Source organism: Labrus mixtus, chromosome 3, assembly GCF_963584025.1.
Source record: "Labrus mixtus chromosome 3, fLabMix1.1, whole genome shotgun sequence".
Lineage (NCBI taxonomy): Eukaryota > Metazoa > Chordata > Actinopteri > Labriformes > Labridae > Labrus > Labrus mixtus.
This window is the reverse complement of record NC_083614.1, coordinates 9,841,010-9,865,040: the sequence shown is the minus strand read 5'-3', so window position 1 is coordinate 9,865,040 and position 24,031 is coordinate 9,841,010. Positions and strand designations below refer to the sequence as shown.

At 42.2% G+C, this 24,031-nt stretch overlaps 2 protein-coding genes across 2 annotated transcripts in view; both read left to right on the top strand.

Annotated features, from left to right (window-relative positions):
• The first annotated feature begins 13,355 nt into the window (after window positions 1-13,355).
• LOC132971964 (putative protein CRIPAK) lies at window positions 13,356-15,164 on the top strand. Its single transcript, XM_061034795.1, has 5 exons — window positions 13,356-13,605; window positions 13,759-14,219; window positions 14,410-14,690; window positions 14,848-14,951; window positions 15,046-15,164. Exons 1-5 carry the CDS (start codon window positions 13,356-13,358, stop codon window positions 15,162-15,164), a joined length of 1,215 nt encoding a protein of 404 aa, XP_060890778.1.
• Window positions 15,165-18,129: 2,965 nt separating this feature from the next.
• Window positions 18,130-24,031, top strand: part of slc1a7b (solute carrier family 1 member 7b) — a 42,966-nt gene continuing 37,064 nt past the window's right edge. Inside the window, exon 1 of the mRNA XM_061031046.1 lies at window positions 18,130-18,463. Coding sequence (XP_060887029.1) covers window positions 18,323-18,463 — 141 coding nt within the window. The 5' untranslated portion in view covers window positions 18,130-18,322. The remainder of the gene's footprint in view (window positions 18,464-24,031) is intronic.

Here is a 24,031-nt window from a genome sequence, read left to right as displayed (position 1 = left end):
ACAATCCCCCCTTTCAGGGAAACCGAGCTTTTAAATCAAGGCATGGTGAGGCCCTTTACTACTCTGCAGTAACATCGTAATGAGGTGACTGTGAGCTTGTTGTTTCACTAAAACGCCCAGCGACCCAGCCCTTGTAAACTTCTGGAGGAGCGGGGCACGAGACGAGAGAGCACCAGGGCCATACCCGTCTCCCCTGGTACGCATACAAGCATTACTCTCTTTCTTGGACAGGTGTTGAAGTGTAACCTTTTTTTGTGTCTTGCAGATTTTTGATCTGGAAACAATTTCAGCACTGAATGCACAGGGCGCTCCATTTGACTTTTTTTTTCATTTGTCTGTCTTTTTTTTTTTTCATTATAACAATACATTTTGTAAATGGCAAAACAAAATCCAAAGATCTGAAGTCAACTTTTGTGAAGAGTCAAGAGCTTACCACTGTGTTTTTTTGAGTTTGTGCAGGCTCTTACTGAATGAATGCCTACAAGCCGGAGACAGACATCCCTGACACACACTACTAAAGCTAAAGATTTCATTTTAGTATATCTGCAGAAGATTTTTATATAGCATTTGTGGTGCATTTAATTTGATCTTGGAACGTCGGAAATTCTGAGTTTCAGGTCTGATCCGTGATGAGGAGCGCCTCCCTAAAGTCAGATTCCGACTTGAAAACTCAGAGAACCTTCAGTAACCTTAGTTAAAATCCAAAATGGCTGCTACGTGCATCAACAGTAACCTTTAAGCTGTCACTATTGTTTTTATTAGCAACTCTTTATTGCGTAATTAAATCAATCACACCAAAAGTATTTTGCAAGTTCTATCTGTGAACATGTTGTCATGTTATTTTCACGCACAAACCATCACGTAGTGTGTTGTTATCACCTCGTATAAGCGAACAAAACAAAGGTACTCCTGAGGCGTTCATGTTGCTTGTGCGACCTGTTGCCTTCTCACGACTGGATAACGATCAACTTGGGTGTGACTTCATTCCCGTCTCCGAGATACGAGGTAAATAGAATGCATCATTGGCCATCTGGAAAACTGAGGTCCTCCCCCAAGCATTCATGCCATCGAAGGCTCTGCAACATACAGTATATGAATGGAAAACACTTCTACACCACTTTACAACATAATAAATGATTGAGAAATGATGGTGTTTGATGTTGTGTTTTCGTATATTCCTGTTAAGACAACATTCCTTTCAGGTATAACTTCATCACCTGCTGAAATTTGAAATGAAACCTCTTACAACATGTTGGCTCAGAGGCAGCATTGTTATTTCTTCTTCATCATTCACTGAAGATAACACTGTTCTTTTTTAAAAAAAATTTTTACTTTACCTGTCTACTGAATTCCACTGAGATCATTAGCTGGCTCTGACAGTGGACACATTGTCCTTCCTGTTGTTGTCACCGTATCATATAATACATTGAATTCAACACGGACGGTTTATGGAGCTCAGTGTTGATGTCTTGCAGTGTGGTGGTTCAAGGGGAAAAAAATGTTTCTTCATTTTCTACTGGCAAAAAACTGTAAATGATTCTGGCCGTACTGCTTTTTCATACCACTAATGTTTCTGGAGTTTTGACCCTCATTAAAAGGTAATACTGCGTTCACCTTAGAAAAAGTGAACAAAGAGTTCATCCGCTGTTAGCGTAGAACATCAATGACAGCATGAATAGCCTTATTATCCTTTATGTAACACTTGTTCCAATACATGAAAGCAGCTTCCTGAAATTAATGAATATTTATAGCTCCATGGGTGAATGAAACAGAGAGTTAACAATTCAAGGCTCAAATTTTGAAGTAGAATACTTGACATAAAACCTCTATAAGGGGTCTTTGCTATTTAATTAAGCATAATAATGGCAACATTTAGAATTAGATTTCTTCCAAGGGCTCATGAGATATAAAAGAATGGCAAAAAGGATGAGAATAATGACCAGAAAAGTGTTTAATTTGGATAAATTGATATCTCAGTGTAGTTGACCTTTGTCATCTTTGTCCATTTAATGTGTTGGACATTCAAAATTGCTCAATAATTAGTATGTTATCTCTGGACTTACAGCAACATTTTCTTTTCATTAGCTGAAGTAAAGCTCTGCTCTTTCACCACTAAAATCTAATGAGTTCATCCTTCAACCTAAGAGACTAAATTAAAGATATTCCCTCCAGGCTTCGATGAGATCTCAGGATCTAAGAATGGTACCAAATGAGGTATGTCTATTCATACTATTCATACTGAAGCCTGAAGACATGAAAGAAAAACATCTTTCCATCATATCTTTGGCCTGTATGGAGGACTTTAATGATGAGATACTTCAATGATTTCAAGTCCTTCTCATCACTTGGCATTCTTTTCTTTGCTGAGACAAATGGTTGACTGAAAGTGTTCAACAACGTTCTCTTATCCTGCTCAGACACCAGGACTTCCTTCTGTCAACACAAAGTGTTGTCATGGATCAGAAAGCTAACTGGGACATGGAAAGGCTCAATCTGAACAAACTGATGACTGAAGTGTACAGTTTATCTGAAAAAGATGGTAAAAGGTAAATAGACTTGAGCTTATATTGAGCTTTTCTAGGCTTCTGAATACTCAAAGTGCTTTTACACTGGGGGGCCATATCTACACAGTCACACCAGATTCACTCACTGATGGCAGAGGCTGCTATGTAAAGTGTCCATCAGTATTATCTAATCCCATTCATACATATTCATACACTGCTGACGAAGCAGCAGGAGCAGCTTGAGTCAAGTGCCTTGCCTAAGGACACATTGGCCGCAGGAGCTTGGGATCAAACCCTGACCTTCTGGTTGAGAGACGACCCACTTATAGATGGCAAGCTTTCTTTCAGATAACTTTTCCAAATCATTTGAAGAAACAAAGATTAAGTATGCAATCTTATTTTCAAAATAAAGTTGATTTAAATATGGTTGCCAGGGAAATACTTGTGTAGGCTCTTTCCATATTAATCGTACTTTAATATTGTCTTCACTATACCACTTTTTAGATTATGTGTACCACAATACACTGACAGATTCCTGCACTTCTTATTGTAAACTTTATGAACAGCTGCTGCTCGCTTACAAAACAGCGACAAAAACAGCTCCTCCTCACTTAAGCTCTCTCATCCAGGTCTTCACTCTCTCCTGCCCACGATGCTCTGTCAGTGAAAGGCGTCTGATCCAACCTTCACAACAGGGCCTCTAGACTCTTCTCCTCTATCGCCTCCTGGTGGTGGAACGAACTATCAAACTTGATCTTTCCCTTTGCGGCTTTAAGAAAAAGCGAAACTTCAATCAGATCATGTAGTCTCCTGTGCCTGCTGTGCTTTCTAAGTCAGGTCTCGCTGGAAAAAGAGATTTAAACCTTAAGGACTTTGAGTTTAGATTAAGGAAAGATAAATAAAGTACAAGCTAGCATTTTGTCAGCACTGGTAAACCCAAAAAAAGGAAAACATTTTGTGCTAATGATGTACAAGCACAAACACACCCATGTCTTGTTCTTCTCTGTGAGGTCAGAGCGGAGTCATCAGTACACTATGCGCTGACATCCTGACATCCTGACATCCTGACAGATGATCAGTCCACATGAAGATGATGAGCTGGAGAGGGAGGGGAGGCTTTTTTCCGTTTTTACTGTCCAGTCGAGTCTATACAGATGTGAATCAAGTTTCCACATTCACAACAAAGGAGCCAGAGAGAGCAGCTTGTTAAGATAATTTTAAAAAAGAGCTCTCCCATACCCATCATGCCTAGCAACCCTGACTGCCAGCCCCACTCTTTTCACCCCTGATTCAAATAATAACAGTAATCTCAAAGTAATATGTATTGTTTATTTTTGAGTCATACAGAGGCTGAATTGTTATCTTTATCTCTGAAAAGTTTGTGTGTGCCAATGTGATGCTTTTCACCCTTTGTGCCTTGTGAATTTGACGTCTAATTTGCTCAGGTTAAGCCGTTGCAAAAGCTGCACAATCCTTTTGTGAACCAGGCCCACAGGGGTTAGTTTGGGCTGTGAGTTTTGGCATGAGCCATTGACAGAGAAAAATTGGCATTCCTGTCGGTCAATGCACAGAGAATGGTCATGGAATCAAGAAGTCTAAAATACATATTTATCTTTGTTTAATATAAATTTGATGGCCAGGTCAATCACTTGATGTCGATCTATCCATCACTGTAGTGTAGACTGAAATATCTCAGCCCATATTATTAAAAAATACTATGAAATTGAATGCAGGCAGCCATGTTCCTCAGAGAATAAAAGCCGGATTATGCTTGTCAACGTCAGAAACTCAAAGGCAGAGTAAAAAAATGGCCTTCATGTAGCCTAATATTATTTACTACAGGGATCAGGGCTTATTTTCAGACGGACTCTCCTGGAGAGCATCAATAGTGTTGCACTCTGTTGCTCACAGGAAAAGAAAAGTGTGTCAGTGAGAAAATGAATACGAGAGAGAGAGAGAGAGAGAGAGACTGAGTGGACACAGTCTGGCCATAGAAACAGGCCGTCACAGACAGAACTGGTTACCCAGAGAGGCCAGGCTGTGTTCACTCTGTCATCAAAGACAAGTGGAGACAGAATCTCACTTCCTCCTACACTGTGACATATATAAAGATTTAAGAGAGGCTCTCTTTAATGACATTGATAATAAATATCCTGACTTTATCCATCTCCCTGATCCTCAGAAGCTGCTCTATCTATGTGGAGAGAAAAGTCTGTGTGCAGTACCAGCTGCTAAATATGTTTATGATTGTCACATACTAAGAAAGAATACACTGAATATTTCTTAGAAATACACTGTAAAAATGATTCATGTTATTGTTAATGTCTTTTATTCATATTTGTTATATTTGTATACTGTATATATTGTAATAATTTGTTGATCTAAATTTGTACTGCTTTGGCAACATGGATTGTTGCTCTGTCATGCCAATAAAGCTCATTTGAATTGAATTGAATTGAGAGAGAGAGAGAGAGAGAGAGAGAGAGAGAGAGAGAGAAAAAAAAACTTTAAACCCAGAGTCCTTTCTAAAGTCAGAATGCTGGTTTATCGTGCTGAAAGGTGAGCTCTTTGCTCAAGTTACAATATTGATCAGACACATCTAACCATGGTTTCTGAAGCTTTTTGATCATGTTGCAAGTTCTGATGGAGTGAACTGGCTGTGTGGCTAACTTTGCTCATCAGCTGTATATTCTTCTTGTGAGAAGCATTTGTGGTTTTGCAGGAAACCCGTAACAAGCCATACCATGGAATTTGAGACAAACGTTCATGTCTACTTCAGGGAGGACGCACAGCATCCTCTTCACGTCTTGTTGTCAAATTTGTGTTTGAATACTTTCCAAAAAGAAAAGCATTATTATCATTCTCTGTTGTTCTGTGTATTCGGCTTTTAGCTTAAGTAGTGAGGACAGGCAGAGAGCTGCTGGATGGCTGCAAATTCTTAATCTTGTTTCACTAAAAACAGCATATGGTGAATGGCAGAGCTTGAGCAGGACAGATTTTATTGTCAATTGGATTTAAGATTAGGAAATACAATATACATATATATAGGCCTATATTAAAGAAAAAAAGGTTTCTGCAGCTGCATGGTCGGATTCTGGTAGATAAGACATTCCCAAACTTGAGAATACCACAGACCTTATTTAAAACCTAAAAGTACGCTGGGACCCAACCTTTAATCACACTTTTAACAATTAGAATTTATTAATAAGATATTCCATGTGAAAGAAGGTCAAAGCAATGTAAAGAAACATCCACATTCACATTACAATCTGTTAAGCAACAAAACATAAAAAATATAAACCTTTTATTATTGCAAACGCCCTCCTGTACCCCGCCTGCAATACCATCAAGGCCCACTAGGGGGCCAAACTTTTGTAAGCACTGCCAAAAATATTTGAATGACAAATTTGCCATGCACTTCCATGTTGATTGCAGTCTGAAAATCTGGAAAGCAAAGGCCAGTCTCAGCATGTAGTGGTGTCTTTATCCCATCAGCTGTCAGTAGTTTTGTTCTGTCGCCTGATTGAAGGAGAGGCATGTCAATCATCTGGTGTGCAGCTTACTTGAAATGACATCTGTCCAAAACAGATGTTTAATGAGCATTAGCAGAGCACAATGAGAGTGTGGCTTTGTAAATAAAAAAAACAGAAAACAATCTAGTTCAGTCTTGTTTGCACCCAAACTAGTTCATCCTACTCATGAAAAAGCCATATGTTTCAGAAAGGTCATCAAACTATTTATTTGTATTATTTTAAGAATTTCCATTGACATCAATATGCAACTTTCACTCTAATGTGTTTCTATTATTTAATTCAGTTGTCAGTATGGTTAATCAAAACATTACAGAGTTTATTTAATACAGCCACATTGTGGAGTACGTACAGTATGTGTATTGTGAACAAAGTGCTCTAGAGCTGTAATCTTCATTTAAAAGCTTTGCAGCTTGATCATTCTCTGCAGACTGATTGCCCGCATGCTGCTCTGAGGTAAAGGGCAGAATAAGGTTGTTAAACTACAACAATACCACTACTAATACCCACCCTGATGACATCCGGGCTCTATATGACCACGATCTTACGTAATCACAGAGCACACAGGACAACAATCCAGACTGAACATGCATGTCTCACTGTAATAACTGCACATACATATATCAAAGGCATTTTAACATGTAAAGCCATGTTTTTGCTTCAGGGATAATGAGTGCAATTTGTCTGAATCGAGGGCGTGTGAGCAACTGCATTTGGGTTTTGTTTTTAATGAATGAATGAATGAATGCATGTCAGCTTCTGGGAGGTTGTCTAATCCTGTGTAATCCCTGCCTGATGAAACCAGATAGAGTGGGAATATTGGCAAAAGAGAGAGATTAGTGACCATGGAGTCTGGCAAAACATGTGATCGCAGCACGAGCACACACTTTACTCACACATACGCAGCTCTCGGCTGGCACACACAGACAACACGGCAACGCACAGGCTTCCATTCATGATTCTTACGTATGTTACGTGAGCAAATGCAAGCAGGGTGTGTGTAATTGTGTGTTGTAAGAGGGATGTGTTTTCCGCTATACAAAAAACCATGATTCCAACTACAACCCAAGCCCTATGGGAGAAATGCACATCTGAAAAAAGATGGGTGGGTGAATCATGTTGACAAACTGAATCTGTTTGACCTGGCTGCTGCACACGTTCTCACCCTGAGGACACACTGTGAAGGACGAAGCGACCTCAATCATCGGAGCTTTGGCCAAACGTAAGATTAAAATTCCTCTCTGGCTTGAATACATAAACTAAATAATCTGTGCATCAGACGTCACTGCTCATTGCCGCACTTTTGCAAATATACATTGGGAATTTGTCTTCAAAAATATCTCATGGATTCAACCTTTCAGACAAACAACAAAAAACAAACTGCACTAACTAGTTCAAAGTCAGGGATTGTAAGACTGCAAAATGCTTCCAAGACCCAGGATGATCAAACTATTTGCTGAATCATAATTTTTTTCATTTGGTCGTCCTCAGATGGGAGTCCAGCAAAGTCTTCAGTCATCTATACCCTCCACATACCTGGCTTGCTTACCTTAGCTCTCCCTTCAGAAACTCCACTTATTTTAAAGAAATAACCTGTGTGTTGGCTTTCAGTGCAGTTAACTGGGAGCTCCCTGTGCCTTTTGCAATGATCGCCAGCCTCAACTTCAACCTAGTCAACCTAGGGTCTAGCATTGACAGCCATAATCAATCAGGCCCAGATGGCATTGACGGATGGCATAAGGGATGACCTTTTTTTCCTGGGCATTTAGCTCAACCTTTGCACTCTTATCTCCACTCTGGACAGAAGTTCCTGTGCTTGCTACACCCGGTGACATAGTGGGCTGGTGTCGTCTAGGACTACATATGGACGCATCACCTCCTTGGCAGAGCTCCTGCTCGCGTACACTAATGGCCTGCCTTAGGGCTCAGTCCAGGACTATATTTAACAGGAAGGGGGCGAGGGTGACCCCTTGCAACACCCTGCTGGATGCCAAACTCCTTGCTGATGCCACCTGAGGACAAAACCCTAGCTCTTGTGCCCATATACATAGTTCTACCTGAAACTAGTTGGGCGAACATCATTACACCCATATGTGTGGAGTCAACTGGCTTTTTGAAATCTATAACACAGGACTGCAACCAATTTGCTCTTTGACTTCCTCGATGATTCTCCATAGGGGCCAGGATCTTGGTTACATTGCCTCTCCCTTCTCTGAAGCTATTTTGGTATTCTCTTAAGTGAGGGTTGAAGGCACACTGTGTCCGCTTGAGTATCATGCCATATGGTATCATGCTTGGCAACTGGTCAGGGACAAGCAGCAATCTCCAGGGCAAAAGCAGGTAGACCACATAGGCAGCCATAGAACTATGCCCCAACATCACAGCAGAAATGTACAGGAATGTACAGGTACGTATTCATACAGAAACTATAGATACTTTCTCCATTCATTCTTTGCATTGGGTGAACTTTTATAAAATTGAGCTATTTAAAGCATATCAAGGTGGTTGCTGCTAAGTTTCTGCCAAGGGACAGTTTAGCTAATTTTAAGTCAACTCACTCAGATTGAAATCTGAGTGTGTTGGTTGGCCCTGATAAGCAATCAACAGCGTCTCTACTTGGAGTATCCTGCTTGTAAGATCGGTCAGTGTTACTAATGCATGGATTTATTTGTGGTTAGCATGGCAGTCAGGCTTGTTGTTGGCTGCAGAGAAAATGTTAGGCATATTGATGAGAATCCAGTTTGTATGGTTCTTCTGCTTATTATCTATGGGACTGAGCAGAGCCTTTGATGTTTCCCAATCTCTCTTAGCTTCTTCAGTCTAATAAGTAAACAACTCAAGCTAGCATTGTCATAAATAAAGTCAGATGTTTGTGAAAAGCAAGGCCTTAAGGCAACTAATTGAACAGCTGAATGAAACATTTTCTACAACTTTTACATTGAGATGTGTGATCGAAAATGGAAATTAAGAGGAAAAATGTCATCAATGCAGGAAGTCGTATGTAATCCTGACTTCCTTTGCATATTGCAAACGAGTTTAACTTGTCAGTCTTATCGATAGACTGCAAGAACTGACAGCCCAACACCTTGCCTCAATTAAAGAGGACATTTTATACCTCTTTTCTACATTTTCAAACAGTCCCCTGTGCATGGGCGGTTCTAGACAGGGGCCAACAGGGGCCAGTGCCCCTGTAACACTGAGCTTGGTCCCCCCTGTGGCCACCCTCCAAAAGGACAAGCCACCCTCATCACTCCTTCACTAGCGAGAATAAAAATGGCAGACCTGCGCAAAAGTTTTGTTCTAGGCTCTGGGTGGAGACCATGGGTGGAGATACCAGGGGAGGGGAGGGTTTTGTTTTTTTACCAGAATCCCACTGTGACATCACAAGTTGAGCAAATTCGAAATGGAGCATTTTTCTCTGTGTTGTAAGACTTATGCAGACCACAAAAAAAGGACTGGATGGATTTATTTCACATTTTGTGGGTCAGTAGACTCAGGTTGCCCAAATATGTTCAAAAACATTTTAAATGCAATTTTTCACTGAATTTCAATATTTAATGTAATTAATTTAATTAAAGAACAGTTTGTTATTCTTTTATTTTGTATTTTAAACTGTCCTAAACTAAATTGCTGCACTTGTTGTTTAGATTTATTTTTAAATTGCTTTATTTTTAAATAAAATAAGGAACTTCTAATAGATTGAAAGTTAAGACATTACCTTAACCACAGAAAAAGAAAGTCGCTACCAATCAAAAGTAGCCTAATAAACACATCTTAACGGGGAATGTATAAAAGTGAAAGGTTTGATGTCCCAAGGAGGATATTACTTTATTTATTTTCATCAACTGAGCTGCCTGGGAGTGTTTTAAAGTGAAATGAACCATTCAAGGTGGTGTTGTATTTCCATCCCTCTGGCTGCAGGAGGACGCTACAGTGGATTAATGATGTTGCCCTGAGAGAGATAAAGAAGCCGATTAATGCAATTAAAAATGATTAATGCATTGATCTCTTAACGCATTAAGCCAGACGATAGTAATCACGCTTATTTGTGTTCAAATTATCTATTCCTGATAGGTTTCTGGGTACGTAATTTGATGCTATAAAAAGGTATAAAATGTCATGACTATAGGAGGAACAGTGAGAGGAAATGCAACGGACTCGAACACCAGAATCCCTGAACTTTCCATATTCCTGAATGTCTGTTTCAAAGCGACACAGGAGTCTGTTCTGCTGTGGACTGTACTGACCTGAGGGACCTTTGCTATTTTATCGTAAAGTTAAATGTCTGTTTTCGTTTTCACGGATGCAGCGTGACGTCAATACAGCAGCTCTTCCAGCTGAGACATACTGAGAGAGACTCAAATGAACAACATGTCAGTGCCCTTCACAGGGGTAGTTTGTCAGTTGCATATGAACGGGATTAGTTACTTCTGATGGTCACTTTACACAGCAACCTCTACCATCAGTGTGTGAATGGGTCTAGGAAGGCAACTCAGCAGATGACATTTTCCCCAAGAGGTGAGTATTTATTACAGTGATTAAGCCACACATGTTAGCTTAACAAAACAATGAAACTTCAATGGAAGTAAGGCAAATTAATTAATAATCAAATCAAACTAAGGCAACACGTCCTCACCTCTCTCTTAGAGCAAAAAAAAATCAAAATAAACCTTTAAATTAACCTCAGATCATTCACTCAACTAAATGAACTTTAAATAATTGAATTATATTCTATCAGTAACATAAACATGAAAGAAATGATTAGAAAGAAAACATTTCTCAGAAATAAAACCCCTTCAGTTGGTCTGCCCCAGTGACGTCAGCGATGACATCATCAATGTGATAAATACCCAGGAAGTGCATGGCCAGCCCCTTTTAGCTGCATTTGGACCACATGGGGAACTGAACAAAAGAACAAATAGAGGTATGTAAGTATGGATAAGAGACAAACTATTATATTTGGCAAATTCAACAATTAAATAAAAATGACTGAACTAAATCAAGACTGTGTGTTTGCTTACCCGGGATGGTAAGTGCTGCAATGTTACATAAGCATAAATCAATTAGAGCAAGATACACAACTGTAAAGAATAATGTCATTTGATATTAAGATTTAGGTGAAGTAATGGTAAATGGACTTGAGCTTGTATAACACTTTTCTAGTCTTCTAACTACTCAAAGCCCTCATACACTGCAGATCACACCTACACATTTGTGTATGTCGACGTACAGGAAAAAAGGACACACTGGACATGTTGATGCAGGAGCTGGGGATCGAACCTTCCGGTTGAGAGACAACCTACTCTACCAACTGAGCCACAGATGCCCCCTTTAGAAGAGAAGAGCGTCTCACCCACTTTGTCACAATGGGTGTGAATGTGTTGGTGTGACTTTCGGTGTAAAAGAGCTTTGAGCAGTCAGAAGACTAGAAGAGCGCCATACAAGCTCAATTCCATTAACCATTTACTTTGTATACAGTCTTTAGTGTCAGCTGTCATTACCCTGAACTGTATATTCATTAAGAAAACACGTTTGTTGTCATAGCTAGCATTTGCTTAATAAATCTGGCTCTTGTCTGGCAGCAGATTAACCCAATAACTCTTTGTCGGGCCCTCTGACCTTCAAGAGGATTTAATGCTGGCAGCTATCATCATGCAGCTGTTTTCACTAAAACCTGCTAGAAAAGTTGTTTTATATGTAATTTATATTTTAATTTATTTGCAATATTCACAAAAGGCTATCTCTGAAACAACTCAAGTAGCATTACAAATGTATGCTATATAAAAGAGCTGCTAGCATACAATCTTTATGCTAAATCTACTTATTTCCCCTGTTCTCTAAAATAAATGAGAATTGAATCTAATCGAACTTGAACAACCCTACATCCTGCCACAGTTATCAAAAGTGGATGACAGCTTTGTCAACAAATGAGAGAAATTGTCATAGATCTTATGTTACATGTCAGGTCTGACCGCTACTGTACATCTATGTGAAAGTCAAGTCAAATGCATTTGTGCTAATCCCCCCTGGCTATTCAAAATGCATTTATACATACATTACTGAATGAAATCTATCTGAACTGTAAAGCCTTCATGCACGCCCTTCCCTGCCACGCAGGAGAGGTACGTGATCCTTTATATACCGATTGTCATTGGACTCAGTCAGACTTCCTCTCTGCACACTGCTGCAGTCCTTTTCAGATAAACAGTCACTCAGTTTTAATAGCGGGCACCCTGTTCTCTCTAAGATAAAGCTTTTCTAAAAGAAACAGGGAGCAAGATCGACTGAATTAAATGCATTCACTTCAGGACAATAGACAACAGCACAGATTAGCTGTTGCCAATTTCCCTCCATGTGGGACAATAATTACCCAATCTATAGCTCAACACTTCATCCCTTCACATTGTGAGAACTGCATAGACATGTTTGAATATCGATGTCCCCGGGTTTCTCAATGTCCCCTGGTGTCTCAGTGTCCCCTCAGCGTCCCCTGGTGTCTCAGTGTCCCCTGGTGTCTCAGCGTCCCCTCAGCATCCCCTGGTGTCTCAGTGTCCCATGGTGTCTCAGTGTCCCCTGGTTTCTCAGCATCCCCTCAGCGTCCCCTGGTGTCTCAGCGTCCCCTCAGCGTCCCCTGGTGTCTCAGTGTCCCATGGTGTCTCAGTGTCCCATGGTGTCTCAGTGTCCCCTGGTTTCTCAGTGTCCCCTCAGTGTCCCCTCAGTGTCCCCTGGTGTCTCAGTGTCCCATAGTGTCTCAGTGTCCCCTGGTTTCTCAGTGTCCCCTGGTGTCTCAGTGTCCCATAGTGTCTCAGTGTCCCCTGGTTTCTCAGTGTCCCCTCAGCGTCCCCTGGTGTCTCAGTGTCCCCTGGTTTCTCAGTGTCCCCTGGTGTCTCAGTGTCCCATAGTGTTTCAGTGTCCCCTGGTTTCTCAGTGTCCCCTCAGCATCCCCTGGTTTCTCAGTGTCCCATGTTGTCTCAGTGTCCCATGGTGTCTCAGTGTCCCCTCAGTGTCCCATGGTGTCTCAGTGTCCCCTGGTTTCTCAGTGTCCCCTCAGTGTCCCATGGTGTCTCAGTGTCCCCTGGTTTCTCAGTGTCCCCTCAGTGTCCCATGGTGTCTCAGTGTCCCCTGGTTTCTCAGTGTCCCCTCAGTGTCCCATGGTGTCTCAGTGTCCCCTGGTGTCTCAGTGTCCCCTGGTGTCTCAGTGTCCCCTGGTTTCTCGGTGTCCCCTCAGCGTCCCCTGGTTTCTCAGTGTCCCCTCAGCGTCCCCTGGTTTCTCAGTGTCCCCTCAGTGACCCATGGTGTCTCAGTGTCCCCTCAGTGACCCATGGTGTCTCAGCGTCCCCTGGTGTCTCAGTGTCCCATGGTGTCTCAGTGTCCCCTCAGTGTCCCCTGGTTTCTCAGTGTCCCCTCAGCGTCCCCTGGTTTCTCAGTGTCCCCTCAGCATCCCATGGTTTCTCAGTGTCCCCTGGTTTCTCAGTGTCCCCTCAGTGACCCATGGTGTCTCAGTGTCCCCTCAGCGTCCCCTGGTTTCTCAGTGTCCCCTCAGCATCCCATGGTTTCTCAGTGTCCCCTCAGTGACCCATGGTGTCTCAGTGTCCCCTCAGTGACCCATGGTGTCTCAGTGTCCCCTGGTGTCTCAGTGTCCCCTCAGCGTCCCCTGGTGTCTCAGTGTCCCCTCAGTGTCCCATGGTGTCTCAGTGTCCCCTGGTGTCTCAGTGTCCCCTCAGCGTCCCCTGGTGTCTCAGCGTCCCCTCAGCGTCCCCTGGTGTCTCAGTGTCCCCTCAGTGTCCCATGGTGTCTCAGTGTCCCCTGGTTTCTCAGCATCCCCTCAGCGTCCCCTGGTGTCTCAGCGTCCCCTCAGCGTCCCCTGGTGTCTCAGTGTCCCATGGTGTCTCAGTGTCCCCTGGTTTCTCAGTGTCCCCTCAGTGTCCCCTCAGTGTCCCCCTCAGTGTCCCCTGTGTCTCAGTGTCCCATAGTGTCTCAGTGTCCCCTGGTTTCTCAGTGTCCCCTCAGCGTCCCCTGGTGTCTCAGTGTCCCCTCAGCGTCCCCTGGTTTCTCAGTGTCCCCTGGTGTCTCAGTGTCCCATAGTGTCTCAGTGTCCCCTGGTTTCTCAGTGTCCCCTCAGCATCCCCTGGTTTCTCAGTGTCCCATGTTGTCTCAGTGTCCCATGGTGTCTCAGTGTCCCATGGTGTCTCAGTGTCCCCTCAGTGTCCCATGGTGTCTCAGTGTCCCCTGGTTTCTCAGTGTCCCCTCAGTGTCCCATGGTGTCTCAGTGTCCCCTCAGTGTCCCATGGTGTCTCAGTGTCCCCTGGTTTCTCAGTGTCCCATGGTGTCTCAGTGTCCCCTGGTTTCTCAGTGTCCCCTCAGTGTCCCCTCAGTGTCCCCCTCAGTGTCCCCTGGTGTCTCAGTGTCCCATAGTGTCTCAGTGTCCCCTGGTTTCTCAGTGTCCCCTCAGCGTCCCCTGGTGTCTCAGTGTCCCCTCAGCGTCCCCTGGTTTCTCAGTGTCCCCTGGTGTCTCAGTGTCCCATAGTGTCTCAGTGTCCCCTGGTTTCTCAGTGTCCCCTCAGCATCCCCTGGTTTCTCAGTGTCCCATGTTGTCTCAGTGTCCCATGGTGTCTCAGTGTCCCATGGTGTCTCAGTGTCCCCTCAGTGTCCCATGGTGTTTCAGTGTCCCCTGGTTTCTCAGTGTCCCCTCAGTGTCCCATGGTGTCTCAGTGTCCCCTCAGTGTCCCATGGTGTCTCAGTGTCCCCTGGTTTCTCAGTGTCCCATGGTGTCTCAGTGTCCCATGGTGTCTCAGTGTCCCCTGGTGTCTCAGTGTCCCCTGGTTTCTCAGTGTCCCCTCAGCGTCCCCTGGTTTCTCAGTGTCCCCTCAGCGTCCCATGGTTTCTCAGTGTCCCCTGGTTTCTCAGTGTCCCCTCAGTGACCCATGGTGTCTCAGTGTCCCCTCAGTGACCCATGGTGTCTCAGCGTCCCCTGGTGTCTCAGTGTCCCCTGGTGTCCCATGGTGTCTCAGTGTCCCCTCAGTGTCCCCTGGTTTCTCAGTGTCCCCTCAGCGTCCCCTGGTTTCTCAGTGTCCCCTCAGCGTCCCATGGTTTCTCAGTGTCCCCTGGTTTCTCAGTGTCCCCTCAGTGACCCATGGTGTCTCAGTGTCCCCTCAGTGACCCATGGTGTCTCAGCGTCCCCTCAGTGTCTCAGTGTCCCCTGGTGTCTCAGTGTCCCCTCAGTGTCCCCTGGTGTCTCAGTGTCCCCTCAGTGTCCCATGGTGTCTCCTCAGTTTCTCAGTGTTCACTCTTGATGTGGTTTGGCATGGTTATATTTGATGATCCTGTACCTTCTCTTTTGGGAAGTGTCTTCAGCTACAATTTGTTATGAATTGGCTCTATACAAAGAAAGATTATGATTGATACCCTGCAGGGAAAATGGATTGAAAATGTATATTTCTCTGAATATGTGGCATGATAACTGGGCTTTTAACTGTGTATTTTTTCAGCATGCAGTTGTCGTCATAAAGGTAGTGCTGATTTTCCCTTCTAACCTGCTCTCTCCAAACACAGAGATAATCTGTCAAGAAAACATACTGATGATCTTTAACAAAACAATTGCTAAATTGACACACATAACGTGATTCTGATTAATGATTAAAAAAAATATGCATCCCTCTCTTGCCAACCCTCTCCATACTATGCCTCTGAAGTTGTAGTCCCTTTGGTTTCTCTCGCTTCATGATAACATTTTAATATCTTCCCGTGCTGTTTGTGATCGTGTTTGCCAGCACATGTCAGTTTTGTCTTAAGACAAAGAGAGAGAGAGGGAGAAAGATAGACAGAGAGAGAGAGGAAGATGCACGCATATTAATTGACAGATAGCTATACAGTTAAATTTTGTTCTTATTGGTCTAAATTTGAGATTTACAGTGAATCAAGATTCATTACATAAACAAGGGGACGTGAGCTAATTCATGCAGTCAACTCGAGCTGAACTGATTTCACACTTGACATGCCTCATTCTCAACAATCACCTGACAGTGACACCTGACTATGGAAGCAATTACAACATATAATATATAATTTAAATAAGAAAACAGCCTCAGAGATAGGCTTTGTTTTTAATATCAAAGTTTATTATGAAAAGCATAATTTTAAAGTTTAGGGGAACTTTTAAGACAAAAGAGCAGCAGAAGAAGAAGACGACAGGCTTAGTGAAAGTCAGGTTAAACACGTCTGGAACTTTTTTATTATTCATAATTTTGATCCGACATTTTCAGACACGATCAAGAAAATCTGCATCAGATATCACTTGGTATGATTTGTCCTTCCTCCCCGTCTCCGACAGACATCTCCTCTACTTTCATATTCATCATGGTCTCTGATTCTGATGTGCTGTTTGGATTTTAAATGAGAAAAGGAGTGTTTCCTTTTTCTCCATAGAGTTTTACACACCTCCAAGGAAAGCAGATGAGGCCAATGCAAGGTTAGTGCATTCACGTTGACTACACACATTTATATTTCATCTAAAATCTTCTTGGAGGTTACATATCCAGGGAGGGTTGTATTGAATCATAAAATTGCACAAAATAAATGTAAGTTTTGGACTGAGGTCAAGTTGTCTGAGTGTACTTATTGGACTTTTCTATCACTGCAGAGAAAGGGGGATTGAATGTTGAGTCCAAATGAAGAGAGAAACATTTATCTATTTATTTATTGCGTAATGCTGAATCACAGCTGTTTCTGTCTCAGTGTTTGGCCGGAATTTTCTCAGCACAGTCAGTGAGACAGGAAGTCAGTGGTTGGTAATACTGATAGGGCTCAGCAGTGTGTTTCCAAAAGTCTGAATCCCATTCATTTCATCCATAGCAGATTTGATCATTAGCCATAATGTCATACCCATCTAAAGTAAACTTACCACGAGCTTCCTGAGTGGGAAACCATACCCTCCTGTAGAAGTCACAAGTTTGTATGCAAAATACATTATATTACAATGTTTTATTAACAACATGAATACTAGAAAACAGAAAAATACAGAGCGAAAGTCTTCGTACGTTCAGAAAGAAGCGTACTAAACTATCGTTTGATGGGTCTTGACATTGCAATGGATTGTGGGATTCGTAGTTCCTTCATTCCCGGAAAGAAACTAGGATTTTGAACATTTACTCTGGTTTGTCCTCTTGCTTTATTTAAATTGTTTCTCAGCACATCCCTCTCTTCTTCTGTCTTTCTTTTGCTGTCCTGTTAAGCAGGGCTAACATTTGAGCTGAGCCTTCTCTGCCTTCCTCTTGTAAAGGGGAATATCTCCGAGGCCGACACTGAGTTTGATGCTGTGGCAAGGCAAGGGTAAAATACGCAGGGATCCATGGAGACATTTGATTGGTCCTTTCATCTGGAACTCACAGCAATGATAGGTTGGAGTTTTTACAGGATTACAGCAGCTAGAGTTGACGCCTCTTTTTCAGAGCACATGATTTATCAGTTGCCTTCAGGGTATAAAGTTTTATCGATATAATAAATAGTGTATGCTGGACAAATTACCAACCCAGCCTTTAACTAAGAGGCTACAGAAAATAACTGTAACAGGCCTGCCCAAAATCTAACCGGTCAATTTATCTGCTATGTTTCCTACAGGTTGTTACAGTCATAATATTATTTGCACGTCACAAAAATCACACACACTGACATAGACACACAAAATTGTGTCACATGTTGGAGTAGAATTGGTTGGTATCCGCTGATCTGATACAGCCTTTCTGCACAGACAACCCAGATTAAAGTTTGTGATGAATGACGGATTGTTTCTTCCCGCAAAAAAGATTTGGGTTTTAAAAATTAAAATAAGCTGCTTTATTTTAGGGGGTGGGTGAAGGCCGTTTGTGATCTGTAGGACGAGGGGAGTATGCAAACTACAGAGACGACATACGGGTTAATACTGTAGTGCACTAACTGGATTGATGAAGTTTAACCCCCGGGCACGCGGCTGCCAGCTGTTCCACCCCCCTGGCGATGGGTCAGCACACACCCTGATGGGTGGAGCAGGATGGGAGGGGATGCCTGGAAAGTGAGCGGATCTTCTTAGCTTAGTGCAGATTGCCGCAGCGAGAGGACTAGGGGGATGCTGAGCCTGAGGGAGCTTTAAAACATTGCCGTGGATCTGATATTTAACACAGCATCCCATCCAGCCCTGGATTTTTCCTTTAACCAATGTTTTTGGCTTTGGTTTTTGTCCTCTCACCTGGATTTTAGGCTTTTTGTCGGGTTCATTTATGGGTTGCTGGTAGGACGAAGGACAGGTGACTCAAGATGGCCGTGGCTTTGGACGCAGTGTGGGTGAGGGTGAAGAACGTCTGCAAACAGAATGGGCTCCTCATCATGTCGGTGCTGGCCGTGGTCATTGGCTGTCTTTTGGGATTCTTCCTGAGGACACGGCGTCTCTCAGAGCAGGTCAGTCAGTCTCCTCCCTGTGACGTCATGTAGACACAAGATGGAGATTGTCAAAACAGCCCTGGAGCATCACTCTAAGTGATTCATCTTATTTATTCCCCAGCTTAATACATTCAGACTACTACAATTTCAAACTGATACCAAACTACATATTGATGTTCCCTCCGTCTCTTTCTGTCTTTAATTGCATTTTAAGCCCTGAGTAGTCATGGCTACTTTTCATTTTGTAACATTTGATAATCATATAAATACTGAATGTAAAAACAATTTTGAGGTACTTCTCAATACTCAATACTACCAATCTGCCACATGCTTAGTCTCATGTAAAATATGTTGCATAACAACTTCTTAACCCTCTACAGACAGTGGCCAATAAGAGCAGACATGCTGTCACGACCCGCAGATAATTAATTCAGAGAAACAGGTTTCAAATTTAATTTAGGTTTCAATTCCAAAATGCTTACAAAAGACCTGAATAACACAACAAAAAGAAACCTGTTGCAAATGAAAAAAACAACCAGTAGACAAATCTCAACAAATAAGCTGATAACACACAGCATTGTAGAGTCATAAAACCACACAAACCCAGAAAACAAATGCAACAGAAAAATGCAGGAAATGCTAATTTTTTTATGGCCTTTTTTTAAGGAAATTTAAGCACTTTTATCATCATCTTAAAAAAATACATTCTGCATTATTTCATTATTTTTAATGGCACCTGGGTGTGAGGCAGTATTACCATCAGAGAGTGTCCATTGTGCTTCTTAGAACTTTTTGCTGAGCGCCATTAAATAACAAAAGGATAAAAAAGCTCTAGTGTCAGGTTGAAGAAATAAGGTGTTTCAGACTGTAGAGCTGCTTAATAACATAGAATCTCTTTATTTAAGGAACAATATTTTATACTGAAAATTTGTCAGTAAAATAGGCAGAGCTTAATCTCTAAGCTCGTTAATGTTGATATCATAGACTGTACATATTAATGGACGAAGCCTGAGTGACGTCACCCATCTGTTACTGCAGGGGGCTCGGGCAGCCGCCATGCTGGAGATCCAGCCTCAGCCTAACTTTTAGACAACCTAATGACAGGCTGAGAGCTGGAGCTGAGGCGGGTTTTAAGCCCCCTGACCAGAGGCGATTCCAGACTCTGTTGGGGCCCTAGGCAAAAATGTATTAGGGGCCCCTCCAACCACTATTATATCTACCCAATGCTCTTCCTCTTTCTTTTTTCACTCCCAGACGGATAATCCCTCTTCATCTTCCTTCAGTGATTTTCATTGACAAACTTTGGTTTTCACAGGTGAAATAAATGAGATGCTCAGCAGGGCAATGAGAGTGAGTGCTGTCAGATGGGGCCCCATTAGGGAGGTTTCCTACTGTCACTGCATAATTTGCACATTTTGACCTACTGCTGTGGTTTTAAGTTTGTCAGCCCTCTGGGCCCCGAAGTGGCCATGGACCCCAAGCAGTTGCTTGTCTTGCCTGATGACAATCAGCGCCTCTGCTCCTGACGAACAGTTAAACCACGCCCACATGTCAGTCAGGTCAGCTACGTGTCTTATTGTAAATACCTCTTATTGTTCTTAAAATCAAAATGGATGCATTATGTAAAAAGTCATCCCCGGTACAGTGTGTGTCCATGATGACAATAACTAATCAGATCAATATTGTTATATATTGTTCTAGGCTTTAAACGTGTTTATTTTTACTGTAAACAACAGGCTTTATTTAATGTGGTGTGTATGTGACTTCCGGGGTTCCTGGAGCCAGCCTCAAGCAGACCCTCGAGGAACTGCAGGATCTTGCACTTCCTCATTGGCTTCATTTTTCAACATCAGGGGTAACTGCTTGGTTGATATCCATTACGTGTTAGCATCAAGCTAACAAACTAAGATGTACATCCTGGTCCATCTGTGGATATTGAGTAATTCCAATAATTGCCAGTGACTTCTACGTAGCCATTCTCCATAGAAACATTTCTTCCAATGCCTTGATATCAAGGGACATTGGCAGAGAGGCAGAGAGAACTCCCATGATTTCCCGCCAGCCTTAATGTCATGTATTGATTGAGAATCTACATACTGTGCCTTTAAAGGTAATTAATTCAACTTTGAAAGAGAACATTAAATTGAGGTTTTAATTAGTCAGTACATTGGGAAAATTAAGAATTTAGCAAAATGTCTAACCTAAAGAAAAAGTAAAATGACTATGTGTGAAGGACATCTATCTGATACCCCTGTGTCATTGGCGCATTTCATTAGATTGCAATCTTTTACTGTAAGAAGCTTTTATTTTCAAAACAAAGAAAAGCTTTAAATCTCTGCCGGTTGACTTTTCCTCAGTGACACAGTTTGTTTAGTGGAAGGCCAGCCATCACAAACTAATGCTTTGCAGCCCAAGAGTCATTTTTAAAACAATCAATACCCAGAAGAGCAGAGTAAAGCCCAGAGTTCACTAATCTGATATGCAACAACAAAAACAAAAAACTTTGTAGTAGTATGATGGACAAGAACTGTCTATGTTCTTCCCAAAAATGTATTCCAAAATGTATCTGTTAATGTGACTCTAAATCAGTTGGAGATTTATCAACTATCTTTCCAAAGTTCAGTCTCTTAAAATAAGAATAATCCTCTCAGCAGTGTTACCATCTCCGTGTTGCAGCTCAACAGGGAAACTCAGTCAGTGGAATCAATAAAAGAGCATCTTGTACTTTTGACTGACACTCCGCTGTAGCCTCATAATTACTCATATTTGCATGTGAGAAAGAGCGTGGATTTGAAAAGAAAAAGTACAAACAAACAATTTCAAGTATGTAGAAAACTTCATGCAAGAGTTTGCTTTCAAATCTTTATGAGTCATTCCTTTCCTAAAAACCTGTTTCATGAAATATGTAGACGGTAATTTATTTACAACTTAGAGAACTATGCAGCCTGTCGCAACACAGCCAGAATTTAAACATAAGTCCCGCCTCTGATACAGTAAAAATCCAATCATAGTTTGGGATCTTGGGATGGCACCTGGGGTGACCAATCAGATATTAAGGGTGCCCCTTGCCACCCCTCTGGACACCCCCCCTGAGAAGAGCCTGTCAGTATAGATAGATAGAAAGATAGCCCAGATAATAGAAATCACAACCTTTCCCTTAAAGCTGTGAAGGCAAAAATATAGCAGGACAACTGGTACAAAAAAATGAGTTAAAGTTGATCTTGTTAATTTTGTCGGACCCTTTACATGAAAGGGTCCATGAAAGAGGTAGGCCTGGTGTCCTAAACATCTGGATCAGATTGCCATTGGAAACTTTTTGTGAAGAAACTACAATCTAGAATATTTTTTACACTACTTCTACTATGACTTTTCAGCATGCTAGTGTGGCAGGTGAAACACTAACAACTACATGACCGTTCTCGTCTCTTTTTTTTAAGAAGCTCTCTTGAATACTTGAGATTTTTGAAGAAGCATATCTTGAAGGACGAGTAGCCCCCATCAAAAATGGCTCCCTGTACTGGACAGTAGCACTTGTTGGTGGGTGGCACTATTCAACAGAACACCAGTTTAGAGGTTAAATTCCTCCCATGTATGGAAAGAAACTATATCCCTTAGGTGGCGGCTTCAGATTGGACTTAAAACTAAAATCAGGAAAGGCTTGCCATTACAAGTGTCTTAAAAAGGGACTAAAAAGAAATTCCTGAGTCAGCTGACCTGATCTCCTCCGGCAGATCGTCTGACAGTTTTGGAGCCCTCACAGTAAACGCTCTGTCCTCTTTAGTTTTTAGTCTGGAATTTGGAATGATCTGAAGACCTGAGCCCAAGGATCTCAATGCACGTGTCGGCTCTCGTACTAAAAGGTCTGATAGGTAGCTGGAAGAAAAGCCATGGAGAGCTTTAAAAGTCATCAGTAAAAACTTAAAACCAATTGTAAAGCATACAGGGAGCCAGCGTAAAGATGCTAAAACAGGAGTGATGTGGTCGTACTTTCTGGTTCTGGTTAGATGCCTGGCAGCTGAGTTCTGGATCGATTCCAGCTAAATCAACATATGACTTAAGTCCAGAAGGAAGAGGACAATTCATGTTCAGTATCTGACCAAGATTGACTCAGGCATTCACCCAGCCAATTCTCCTCTCTATATCAGCTTCATTTCTGTCCTTTATTTTTCTTCGACTGGTTAATGTATAACTCACTGTGAAGCTATATCTGGAGAAAAAGAAATCAAAGGCTCTTGTAGTCTGGGTGACATAAATTCCTTCATGGGGAACGGAGCTGATGAAAACTGTGACAGACATAAAGACTATCCATATAGACATGGTCAGTGTTCTTGGTAGTGGTCTGGTTTGCTTTAGTAGGTCCTAAAGAGGCATCAATATTAAAGTGAGTCAGTTTCATAACAAGTTAAAATATTCCTCATGGAGGGCTTAAAGCTCTTTACCATGCACATACAAAACTGCCTTGGAGTCTGAGGGGGAAAAAAGTGTTTATGCCAAATTAACTTTATGTTTCAAACTGTCAGTCCTCTATGTTTTCAAATGGTCTGACATTTTTGGAAAGTTATTAGATTAAAGCTGCAAGAGGTAAAATATCTGCTCCTATTGGCTGCATTCAGCAGGTACAACTCTGACATACAAAAGAAACTGTTTCAGGTTGTTACGATTGCTGAACCGTATAACTTCCCTTTGACCTTTGAATTAGCCCGACAGAAGCTGAAAGTGGTGCTAATTGGAGTTCCATGCAATGAGTGTGTGTGTGTGTGTGTGTGTGTGTGTGTGTGTGTGTGTGTGTGTGTGTGTGTGTGTGTGTGTGTGTCTGTGTGTGTGTGTGTGTGTGTGTGTGTGTGTGTGTGTGTGTGTCTCTGTGTGTGTGTGTGTGTGTGTGTGTGTGTGTGGGGGGGCCATGCATGATTTTGAGCAACTAAAGGTTGAAGGCATCGTAATAATCAGTGTGTCTATACAGTCAAGCTAAAACAAACCCCCAAGCTCAAAGTAAATTAAAGTCATAGCTTCAGTAAAATTACTCCATAAGCACCTCCATAAACAAAACGCATTATTTTCTTTCCCATCAGCCACCTGTCCAAAGCTCTGTCCCATTCTCAAATAGGCCTAAATATAGCCGTGACGCCTCTACTCTCGCAATAGGGGATTACAATCCAATCAAACAAAATGCTTTTTCTCATTGTGCATCAAATGAGAGTGCCTGTCAGCGTGCTGCCCGAAGAGGGGCACAGGAGGTACGGACCTTTATGTTTTTACATGATTTATAGAGGCACACATCCCTCTGACATTCAGGGTCAAGAGCTGACAGAGGAGATACAGGCAGAGGGCAACGTGTCATACTCCATAAACAACGCTCACCAGAGGGGTAAAAATGTGTCCAACAACATGAACCAAGAACTTAAACTTGAACTAATTCACTATCAAGGACCACCCCACAACCATATGTGTTTATAATTATAGATCATATGACTGATGAGACAGATGAATATAATGGAAGAGGATGTTGTCAGTCAGCCGGTCTGAACTGACAGCAGGGTAGAGGGAGACTCAGGATGGGGGTTCAGTCTCAAGCTGATCTCGAGCTGA